Genomic DNA, 12,385 nt, shown 5'->3' with positions numbered 1-12,385 from the left:
CTGAATATGCGATACCTAATCAGCAAAAGAAAGAGAGAAAGTGCTACCTAGTGTATAGCGCATGAGAGTGAGGAGATCTGAAGAGGAAGGTGTTCACAGAAGTTGATTAACAGCTCAGTGTCTCAGTTTCTCTACCTTAAAGTGGAACTATGCTTTGAATGCTGTCTGAGGTCCTTGGATTAAATTTTGCTGTATCATTACACTGTGTATTTATCACAAAGCCAGACGACATAATATATTTCCCAGTACTTAGAAAATTACAGCTGTAATAGATTTTTTTAATGGTTGACATAGAGACTGGAAAGGTGTGTCAGTTGGGAAAAAACAACAGTACTCAGGGCCTGATGGTCAGCTGGTGCCATAGAGAGCTATGCTGATTGATACCAGATGGAAATCTGGTTCCTGACATTTTCATTTAAATGTTTATAGAGGCCCTGGGATTGAGAAATGGCTGTATTCTCCCTGCAGGGATACTCATGACAGGGGCCTTCTTAGCTGAAAAACCTAAGCCAGGTGAAATAATCATTCCAGGTGAGTAAGAACCTGATGCTGCAAGAAAAGGGAATCCTCCAAGCACTGGAGGGTCACCATTGCTCAACAACATGGAGGATACAGCCTTACATTTTCCAAGGAACTGCACTTCTGAAAAACAAGGCATAGAGTGTACACACATATTTTACAAGAGTTTATTGCAGTATAATTTCAATATTTGCTTTCACATGATTAGTTGAAAGCATTCACTTATCATGTAATAAAAACTATCTACAGTTGCTGGTCAGAGCCTCTTCCAGCTGATAGAGGAGTTAGAAGTCTTCTATTTCTGCAAGTCTTAGAGAGGAAGGTTTAAAATTCCGTTCTTCCTTCCTCAGCAGCTAAAGAGCAGATGCAAAACTGAATAAGCACCACACTCTGAGCCACCTACACAGGAATTTGCCCTCTGCAGCAAAAAGCCACTCTGCTTTTTCATCTGCTATACAGTGACTAACCAGTGGAAGGGGAGGCAGTTCTGCGCCCAGCAATCCTGGACAGACTTTTCCAGCTGATTGCCAGCCAAAGAGACTGAATGGGTCATGCTTCCTGATACAGCCTTGTTCAGTCAAAGACTGAAGACAAGGACCCTAAGCCAAAGAGATATCCCTTTCCTTCTGTAGTATGGCCAAAAGAAGTGGGGAGTAGTAGAAAACCTCTCAGTGAACCTCTCGAGCCTTCTAGGAAGGGAGAGAGAAGAGACCTCACTCCAAACTGTCTCCCTACTCACCTGGAGCTGTGTTGCATTACGCAGCCCTAGAGCTGCCCAAGTTCACTGCTGCCTCTCTCTTATCAAGAAGGTTGGCAGCTCCCCCATAGGTACAAGGGTCTGACGCTCCAAGGGGAAAGCAGATTGATGGATGGCTAATTTTTGGTCAGAGTTATACCCCATCATAGCAATGCCATGTCGGGTCAGGATTTGGCTTTTTGCCCACCATTGCCAGGTTTGTAAACCACCGTTGTACAGCCAAGTGAAATCTATTAGCCTTCATGCACTGGTACCATTGCTACTCACTGCCATACTTTTCACTTTAACCCAGTCATCACCGGTCCCATCAATGTATTCATTAAAATAAATACTTCTGAAATCCAACAGTCCCATCATCTATAGAATATGAAAACATCACAGTTGTATGTGTTTGTTGGTGTTTAGTGCCTTTATTAATTATTTGGAGGGTGGAATAAGAGCTTTTTGAACAAATCTGCAGATAACATGAACCTGGGAAGGACTGCAAATGCACTGGAGGACAGAAAGGCAATTCAGAAGGATCCTGATAGACTGGAAAACTGGGCTAGAGCCAATATGGTCCAGGAAGCAATTTCCCCCTCATCCTGTTCCTATGGGTGTTGGGTGGGGGGAGGGAGAAGGAAGGTTCCCCTTCTTTGGAAGTATTGGGTATTGACTGCAACTGAGGCTGGGAATTTTGACTGGGATGTACCAGCACTTGTGCTGGAGCTAAAATCCTGTGTTTCCTGTCTAACAGGTCTTGTCCCTCCAGTCTGACTGATTGCCACAGGGTGCATCTACACATTCATTAATGCGCAGTAGTTATGCAACATTTAGTTTAGCACTTGCTTAATGAAGTACTAACTAAATGCGCAGTAACTTGCGCAGTAGTGCCGGCACATGGTTTTTAGGTAACGCTTACTGTGCAGTCACCTAATAATACTGCACAGTAGCTTATTAGCATGGTTTTTGCCCAGCACACTACTGTGGAGTGTTATTAAGCATCTTATGTAGATACACCTACATTTGGTATCAGAAAGGAATTTTACTGCATGGTCAGATTTGGTAAGAACTGTAAGGGTTTTCTGCCTTTTCTCTAGCAAGGGGCATGGTCCTGTTCCTTGGATCTCTTATGTGCATTTTAACAACCCCTGCAGCAGCAGGACACTGACCACCACCATCCCCCCAACTTTAACTGTGGCAGGTTAGGTTCTATGCCTTATAGTAGTGCAAAAGGGTTGATTGTGTAGTTTTAATAACAGGTTAGACAAGGATTTGGGTAGGGATGACCCTGCCTCAGGCAGGAGTTTGGACTAGATGAACTCCAGAGGTGCCTCCCAGCCCTACTTTTCTATGATTCTATGACTGTCTGGCACACATGGTCCAGATTTTCCCCCATATCATCTGAGGTACTTCCTGTGACAGCACAAAGCAGGACAGTAAAAGCACACGAGCAAGCATGAGCCCTCATCACTGAAAGCTCTCTTTTGGGAAAAGGTGAAATCACTAATGCTCATCACCACCCAAACTGGAACTGAGGGGAAAAAAAAAAGTCTCTGTCCAGAAATGTCTCCCCAAAACTGTGGTGTAAGGCTCAAATCCTAAAAAAAAAAAAACAAAGAAAAGTTATGATCCTGAGCAAGAACGAAATGCAAAATGAAGGAGAATCTTCTTCTATAACTAACCAATTACTTCTGGAAAAAGACGTTTCTATGTCCATACCTCCTCCTTTCAACCTGCAAGTATTATACCTGAACAGTGGCATGGCTGGGGAGGGGGTGGGGGGGGTGGAGCAGGGGCAGAGAGAAAACTCAAAACACCAAGTAGTAGAACTCTTCTGCCAGTCACCTTCCTTATCAATCTTAAAATCACCGGGCAAAATGATTTCTAAATTTTTTAAGGAAAACTCTAAACTCAAATCCATAGGAAATTTTACTTAAAAGCTTATGTCATGTTATAGCCAACAGAATTATATTTTCCTTGCAATTTGATTCATGTTTGAAGGCAATGTCCACAAAGTAGTCAGCATGTTTTCTTCAATGTGAGAAAAAGAAATGCTGGAGACTATACATTTAGGGAGATTCTCTATTTTTAAATGCTGATTTCATCAATTAGAAGCAATCTTGTAAAAATCTATGAACAATCACTACAAATATGCTGCAAGATGTTTGTAATTCAGGTTTATGTTATAATTAACAACAAACTTTTCCTAATTGCAACAACAGACTCATAACTTATTGAGGTGGGCAAAGGTTGCCTCTGAATAATGAAAGTTAGAGAAGATGTTCCCATGGGCTTTTCAACACAGAATTTCATTACAATTTAACTTATCTGCTGATAGATTAAATTAACAGAAACACATTTGTTGATTTTTTCTCCTAATAAGCCAAAACAGGAGTTATTATGTAAAGTAACTGGAGTCATTTTTAATGATATATGTAAAAAGTATAGGATAAATTCCAGGCCTTCAGGATATACCTAGAATCTATAGCTATGTTCTGTTCTTGGTTATATCTGAGACACTCCAACAGACAAAGGACATGTGGGGGGGATAACCAATAGCAGAATTTAATGCATAAGGAATTTTCTGTTCTTTCCCGTCCACTGATTTTGAAAGCAGCATACATGAAGCATCCTGAACATCATTTCATAATGTTAATATTTAAAAGAAAAAAAGAATGTAAATCTACTGAAGTTGAAAGTATTAAAAAGAAGTGAAAGAAAATGTAAAATAATAGTAACAATTCATCAAACAAAACTTACATTTGTACTCCTTATGCTCCAAAGTTTAGCATAGAAAGCAGACAAAAGTACCTTAAGTACAATGGCTAGCCTGATTTAAAACAGGAACAGAATTTTTTATATATAAAAATAAAATCTGTTGGTTTGGTTTTTTACCTTCATCCTCTTTGTGACACTTGTGGCTTTTCATACCAGCAAGTAATTGACCATCAGAGTCCAGTTTCCCCAGTCTTAGGGCATGCCCATTTAACAGCTTTTTAGGGTTTCCACCTGCTGAATTATCTGAGAACACCCTGGGTCTCTGTTCTTCACCATGTGAACTTTTATGCGACCTGTCTAAAGATCGAGACCTTCGTGGGCCAGCCCTACAATCTACTATTGGGAGAGTTTCATGAGGTATGAGCACTTTTTCTGAGGCCTGGGAACAATCAGGGCTTATAATCTCTCTTGTTTCCTCCTCTGATGTAAGTCTGTCAGAAAGAGAGCTTTCCTTTTTGGTCTGTTTCTCACTCATTTTGCTCCCAGAGAATCTCATGTCATCACTGACTTCAGATGAGTCCATTAGCTGGTGTGCAGTATCCTCTTCTGCAACGGACTCCTCTGAGCTGGAACCAAGATTCATGGGGTTTTGCAAAGCTTCTATGTATGACTTTCTAAATAAGCGTCTTGTCTCAAAATACAAAGAATCCCTGAGTTGTTGTCGTCTTGGACACGGGCTGCTCAAATCTGTGCAGAAAGCAATGCTTTTGGCACTATTCTTTTTCTCCATCCTGGGAGATAATGCTTCATCTGCTAACCTTTCAGTCATCTCTGCAGGCTTGATGGACTGTGGTAACACCATGTTTGTGGTGCTGGGGCAATCCTTAGAAAACACACCAACATTTATGTAATCTTCTTTGCTCTCCTCAGTTGGGGCCTGAGGGCTCTCCAGTTCAATCCTGCTTTCAGGGGCATGAACAGGACTAGATACACCACTCCCTTGGTTTCCATGGGGGTCAAAAAATGGTGCTTCTATAACAGTAGAGCCAGTATCATTGGAAGTAGAACTACCATGTGAACTATTGCTTTCCATGGTTTGTGTCATGGTTTTAACATCAGTTTTGCTGCTGATTAGCTGTTTGAGGAGCGGGTTACCGGAGTAATTATGCAGGATTGTTTCAGTCGTAGGGACAAAGATTGGGTTCACTATATTCTCCCAAGGGGTTCTATACACAGCTGGGCCTGCAGTCAGTAAACAGCTTTGCAGGGGGAAGTTTTCTCTTTCACAATTTACATTTTCTAAAAATTCTGCTGTAAAAATCCATCCATACATGGTTTCAGGCACAGTGATTTCTTCTATTCCATGCCCATGTCTGGAGAGGCATTTTAAAATGAGCTTCGCGGATTGCTTTCCTGCAGAAATTATTTGAAAGTAGAAATCTCCTGGCTTTAGACGGACTTTGTGCAGAGATGCTAACTGGACCACCACCTTTTCATGGATACACAATGGCCAGCCCTCATGGTAGAAAATTAGACCAGTGTATTTAGCCTGTAAAAGCAAGAGAGAAAGCAAAATGTCTGAGAAAAAAATCTTTACTCTTGATGAAAGCTTTTTATTACTCAAAAGAAACAGGGTCATATTCTGAGGTGACTAATCCACCCCATCAACACCATCAAGTTCACCAAAATCAGGCAGGGCTGTAAAGATGCCGACAGCATATCTCTCAGAAACTTTAGATAACATGTTAAGGATTACATCAATAGGACGCCGCTTCCCATTACAGTAAGCAATGAGTTTATTGCCATATCATACCACAAAGGCTAATTGCATTTCAAACTGATAATAGCTTCAGAAAAAAGTAGGTCTCATGATATCAAAAAAAGGCAGTGCCAGAGGGAAAGATGGCGGCAGTGGCAGCACCAGCAGCATAGCAACACAACTAGCAGAGTTGCACACGAGTGAGGCAGGGCCAATTTGCAGGGCATATTGAGCCCCACATGCCAGGATTGGTCCCTTGGGGCCTGGCACTGCCCCTTCCTGCCCCAGTATGCTGGGATTGGGTCCCAAGTTCCTGGCACTGCCCCCTATATACTGAGATTGGGTTCTGGGGCTTAACACCATCGTTGCTTGGTCCCACAGACTGGGATTGGGCCCCCAGTCCAGTGCACAGGGCTGGGAGCTCCCCACGGATCCAGAAATTTGGTGGTGGAGGAATGGTGACACTGCTCTCCTAGAACCTAATTTCCAGACCCTTGAGGAGCTGTCTGGGCTAGATGACACAGGGCCATGGGCTGGATCTGGCTTGTGGGCCAGGGTTGAGCATCCTTGGTCATCAGACAGAGCACTGGCCAGACCCAGAAAACCTGGTTTCAATTTCTGACTCTGCTACTATCCTGCTAGACAGCTTTGAGCCAATGACTTCCTAAGGGGTAAGGGTAGTCTTTACTTTGTGAACCTTGTTCTACTTATAGTGTTCTAGTGCTTTCTTCAGCTGATATTCAGAGTCCTCCCAGGAAATCAGCCAGGCAAAAATGTGGTGTTGCTAATGACCACCATTAAAAAAAAATGCAAGTCCAGCTCCAAAACAATGATATTGTCTGAAAAACCACAAGGCTTGAAACAACACATTTAGGATTCTTATTGTTCTTATTTTATTTAGTAGCTTGCTTGGTCTGTTTTAGTTTTTAAGGTAATGTTTCATGCACTTACTTGAAAAGCAAACAGATTCTCCACTATTCATTTGGCTTTAGGAGCTGAGGCTTTAAGTGGAACATGAGATACCACAAATCTTGTAACATGGGTCACAATTATGTGCACTTCAATTTATAAGCTAGATGTAGTTTTGAGCATTTGGCAGGAAGGTTTTAGAAGTGATTCTGCTTAAGGAGAGGAAAAACAAGCGAGTTTGAAAAAGCAGGGAAAACTCTGGGGTTTGGGTCTGAAAGAAAGCACATCTTGCAGCCCTGCTCACAGATTTCTGTTCCACAGAATATGGAGCACTGTACAAGCCTGGTACTCTCTTTTCTCCCCCTTCTCCCAAACTGTTGTTGTTTGTCACACTTGGCAGTTACCCCATCCCTGTCCTCTACACGCAACTCAAGTTAGGATTTTTTTGTGGGGGGTGGGGAGAGAAAAAGCTAGGCACCTGGTTTGCCTCATCAGAGAGACTCAAAACCAAATCAGCATACTTCACCTGCTCTGTTGAGCATGAAAAGAAGTTTGCATGATGAGGGCAGAGTACAGAAATGCATGGGAAAGAATTGGCCTTACCTGTCTGGGAATATGCAGGTAGCATAATAAAAAAGAATAAACCTGTGAGCTGAAAGATAATTGGAGAAGACTGAGAGGTTTCTGAGTCACTGAAACAAGGAAAGCCTTCAAGAAATATGCCCTTGACACCTTCATGAAGGAGGGGTAGGATGGGGGCAGAGATGGGAAAGGGGCCTGAAGTTCACTGTGCACAAAGAATCACTTGTTCGTAGGTAAGTTTGGAAGAGTGGGAGAGCAACGAACTTGAGTGAAACCTCCATCTGCCAGCAACTAAATATATTGGTCTCCGATTTCTATTCACCCAATGTAGTTTCCCTCTCTCTCTCTGCCAAGATAAGTAATGAGAAAGGACTCTCATCATTTAGAGTCATCATTTCCATGTACTGTACCAGTTCCCTCAGAAAAACCTTTTTTTGAACTTAAAGGCTTATTCAACTAATCTGATATCAGCAGCAAATCAATAATAACAAAAAAAACCCTATTCTAAATTAGGACAGCATAGGAGATGCATATTGCCCCTCCCTCATAAAAAGAAGCCTTGGTACAATGGTTTACTGAAGGAAAAAGACACCTGCTTCCTATACTGGAGACTTGTATTTCAGCTTAAAAACCAATGGAGCAAAGAAAGATGTCTGTTAGAAAGACTGGTTGCAGGTGCAAACGAAGTTACAGAAAGGTATGCGCATTTCAAGAACAAAATAATGCATATTCCAAAAACAGATCAATTAAAATAAAAGGGAGGAAGAGGCCAACCTCAATTTTTCTAGTTTATTTTGTTTAAATTTTTCATTAATGTTGACTGTGGCTAGCATTAATATGGCAGGTATTAGTTCACAGTAGAAACAGTCTATGGACATCTTGGAAAGAGAAAATTCTTTGACAGGTTCTATGTGGGGAGTGACTCTCTCTTTGAGGACAGGGTCTGCTCTAACGACTGGGCCTCCTCAACCTAACAGAGCTTGCAGAGATTGTTAGGGGCAGAAGCAGAGCTGAGGCAGCATATCAAAACTCCCTCACAACCTAAGAGGATGTTGAAACTGATGCAATGTTTGGTTCTACAGGGCTCAGGACAAGGGTTGGCAATATATGACCTGCAGGCCAGATATAGCCCTCAGGGTCTCATGATCCAGTCTGAGCTGTGCTGGGGACAAGCAACTTCCACCTGTGCCCACACATCTGTGGCTTCGCTCTGCCATCATGGCTCCAACATGAAATGGGAGAGGTAGTTTCTTGGGCATGTCAGCAGCAAGCTGGCTTTTCGAATGCCCAGGATGAGGCAAGATAGCTGGGAGCTAAGCTTACACCACTGCCGCTTCCTCCAGTCCCCCAATCCTTAGCCGTGGTATGCCTACAGCTTCCAGCCTGTAGGAAGTGGCACTGGGGCCAAGCATCTGCAACCTGCCACTTCTCCTCCCTTACCTCCTCCCCTGGCTGTAACGAGGGTGCAGGGAAAAGCAGCAGCAGTGCAGACCCAGTTTGCAGATGTCTGATCCTGGTGCAGATCCCCACAAATTTGAAGTTGCACTTGTGCTACAGCTGGGGAGCAGGGGGGCTGGGAGAAGTGGTGACAAGGGTGCAGCTCCCAGGTGCCTAGTGCCAGCATGGGTCCCTACTGCTAATGAACCACTGAAGCCATGCAACTTGTGTTGGACTGGCTGTTCCAGCCCATGACTTATAAAAGGTTGTCAGACACTGGCGTAGGGGACTGACCCCTGTCTTCCAAGGAACCACGTGAACAAAAGTGCCATAAAAGTAGCATTGTAGACTTCCTCCCCAAAGACCTCTTTATGGTTTTTTTCACAGTATGAGTGTGTACACGCATGCATGTATAAAATGGATAATTCATACACCCCCCCCGCCATACATACTTCCTTCACACAAGTCAGAATGTGCTTTCAGTTAAAGAAAAGAAAAAGTATAATTCACCCAAAATCAGTAGCAGTTTTTCTTGGGTTTTTTTATTTTTTTTTCATTTGGTGCCTCTGTTTCCCAGCTGTTATTCTAATCTAATTAGTCACTTTTCATGCTGAATACAATCACAACTTATTTCCTTAATTATTCTATGATAATAGATGCAGAGTTAAATATTCATGGTACCACATGAAAATGGCAACACCTACAACTCTGGAAACAGGGCACCAACACAACAATTGTGACTGTTTAATGATTTACAGTGTTATCTAGTTTATTAGGGAGAGATTGTAGTCTAAAGTGATAACTTACCTGTGCAAAGAAAGCAGATACAGCATCTTATTTACAGGTAATAGTACGAGACAAAAGGTTTATGAAAGTCTTATAGACTTTCTATGCATTTGCTACATTTAATTATTTTTGGAAAAACAAAAGAGAAGCTGGAATGTGTGTTTTTATCCTGACATCATCATAGTCTTTGGGAACGTGCACTCCCAGAAAGAGACCCTTTTTCCCAGCTCCTCAGCTAACAGCTTTTTAAAACAAATTGTTGAATTCCTCAGAGACTAGGAAAAGGGATGCAAAGTTTAGGAGGAAGCCAGTCATCCAGAACTCATTTTAAAAACTGTCGAGAAGAAAAAAAAAAGAAAAAAGATTTTTAAGCCACTTCCAAACCACAGGAAAAACAATGTGGGCAGACTCACAATGAGGTGCCCTGGTCCAGTGGGCATAAGAAGAAAGAAAACAGTGAGGGGCCAGGAAAGTTGGAATGTAGTTTTCAATTGTTAGTGTCATAAGTTTCACAAGCTCTCTAAAAATAGTCTATCTTGATACCAAGGAAACATTACTCCCTAACAACTCAATCTAAAGAATGGTCTTGATAGACTGCCTGTTACTAAACATGATAATGGCTATTTCTCTAAGATCAATTTGCACTTAAACTCCCCCTAGAATAGACTCTAGTATAATGAGGAAATGCAATACTACTCCCTATGGAGAATTTACATAGATAGAGAGTCAAATAGCCTAGCAGGAACTACTATTTTCCTAACAAATGTAGGGAAAATCCACAAAACTAAGACTGCTGACATAATTGATGGAACAAGCGGAAAGAGATGGGAAGAAATCCTGGCATCATTAAAGTTATATATTTCAGTGAATTAGGAGTACACCCATTTAATCTAATAGAAAATTGTATAAAAGAAAGATCAGTTTTTTTTAAGGGTATAAATATCTTGAGTATCAGATGTCTCATGGAATTCTTTGCTAATTTAAATATGGTAGGAAAAAACAAAAGGACCTTCTTCAACAGGAAAAATAAAAAGAAAACCACTCTTTTTTTCTTTTTTATAGTTTTAGGGACTAATTCATGTATCTACTACAACATACCTCACACTAGATAAGAATTGTGATTAATACAGGACTTGCTTCTCCTTTCTTAGCAAGCCAGAAGTAACTACAATAACAAAAATACTGCAGTGTAAAACTATAAGGGAAGGGAGAATCAGAGCTGTAAGTCTATATTTCTTTTATCAGTAAGTTAAGTTGAATTTGCCCTGATAGCTTTAGGATTATCTTCACAGGAAAACTGTATACTCCTCCCACTGTGGATACAGGTTCTACTCCTCTGTGGATATAGGTTATATTAAAAGTGCTTTATACCTTATTCTTGTTATGTCCTGTAAAAGGTGTTTTATGGGACTAAGCTATGCTAATATAAGGGGCCTTTATGTTGATAGAAGGGCATCTGTGCTAGGATTGCACTAGTCTTAAGTGTTTAGGTAAAAATAGTTTTAAAAATGATTTGCTGTAGTTACACTAGTATAATAATGGTGTGTAGACCTGGTGTTAATTTTTCTCAATTGACAACATACTTCTCCAGTAATCAAAGTATCCATGGGTTATTCACTAGTCATTAAAGGCATTTTAGTTTCCCCAAAAGCATCTGTTAAGTGGCTGTCAAACAGGGGGCAGCATCTCCACTGCTCTGCACCTGGGCAGTCATTTACCCCATAGGCAAAAAAGATGCAAAACAAACAAATAAAAATGTCAGCATTTTGCATATGCTTTACAGTTATTTCCACAGAATCCTAAAAAAGTAGGGCTGGAAGGGATCTACGAGACCTATTAACTGTAGCGCTGGTGTAACTTCTCAGGAGTTCATCTAATCTAACTCCCTACTTTAGGTCAGGATCATTCCCATGTAAATTATCCCAGTCAGATGTTTGCCTAACCAGCTCTTAAATATTTATTAGGATGATGATTTCACACTCAATTTGTATAACCTGTTCTAATGCTTAACCATCCTCATAGTTAAAAATGTTCTTTCTAATATCCATCCTAAATATAGTCTGCTACAATTTAAGACCATTATCTCCATCTTCCTAACTATCCTTCAGGTACTTGAAGACTGTCATTACCCTCACCTCCAAGTCTTCTCTTCTCCAAGCTAAATAATCCCAGTTCTTTCAGCCCTTCCTTGCAAGTCATGTTTTCCAGACATCTAATCATTTTTGCTGCTATTTACTATTCTCTTAAGTTTGTCTACATCTTTCCTGAAGTCCCAAAATGAGACACAAGTACTCTAGTTGAGGCCTAACCACTGCTGAATAGAGTGGAAAGATCACTTCCCTTGATTTGTAAGTGACACACTATTAATACAGCCCACTATACTATTGTTTTGGGGTTTTTTTTTCCAACAATAGCATACTGTTAGCACAGATTATATTTATGGTCCAAAGCTCTTTTCTGCAGTACTACAGTCTAGTCAGCCTTTCTCAAGTCATATTTGTGCATTCAACTTTTCCATCCTAAGTGCACGCATTTGCACTTGTCCTTGTTGAACTGCATTTAACTGATTTTGGGCCATTTCTCCAGTTTGTCAAAATATTCTGAATCTTAGCTGTACCTTCCAGTCTACAACTTTACTTAGCACAGTGCCATCTGCAAATTTGCTAAGCATACACTCAATTCCATCCTCAAAAAATCATTTAATGAAGATATTAAACAATGACGACTCAAGACAGACCCCTGAGACAGACCCAAAACAGACTCCACTTGATACCTCCTCCCAACTAGACTTAACCTTGTTAAGGACTACTCATTGTGCATGATAATCCAACCAGTTAGATATCTCTCTTACAGTATTTTCATCCAAGTCTGTATTTTCTTAGCTTACTAATGAGAAGGTCATGGGAAACAGTGCCCAAAAGCCTCGCTAACATCAA

At 41.1% G+C, this 12,385-nt stretch overlaps 1 protein-coding gene across 1 annotated transcript in view; it reads right to left on the bottom strand.

Moving 5' to 3' along the window:
• COL15A1 (collagen type XV alpha 1 chain) overlaps positions 1-12,385 on the bottom strand; it is a 175,735-nt gene that overhangs the window by 105,692 nt on the left and 57,658 nt on the right. The window contains exon 3 of the mRNA XM_019536236.1: positions 4,154-5,525. Within this exon, the coding sequence (XP_019391781.1) occupies positions 4,154-5,525 (1,372 nt within the window). The remainder of the gene's footprint in view (positions 1-4,153; positions 5,526-12,385) is intronic.

Source organism: Crocodylus porosus, unplaced genomic scaffold (genome assembly GCF_001723895.1).
Source record: "Crocodylus porosus isolate Cpor-Errol unplaced genomic scaffold, CroPor_comp1, whole genome shotgun sequence".
Lineage (NCBI taxonomy): Eukaryota > Metazoa > Chordata > Crocodylia > Crocodylidae > Crocodylus > Crocodylus porosus.
The sequence above is the reverse complement of the archived record's forward strand: the minus strand, read 5'-3'. Positions and strand labels throughout refer to the sequence as shown.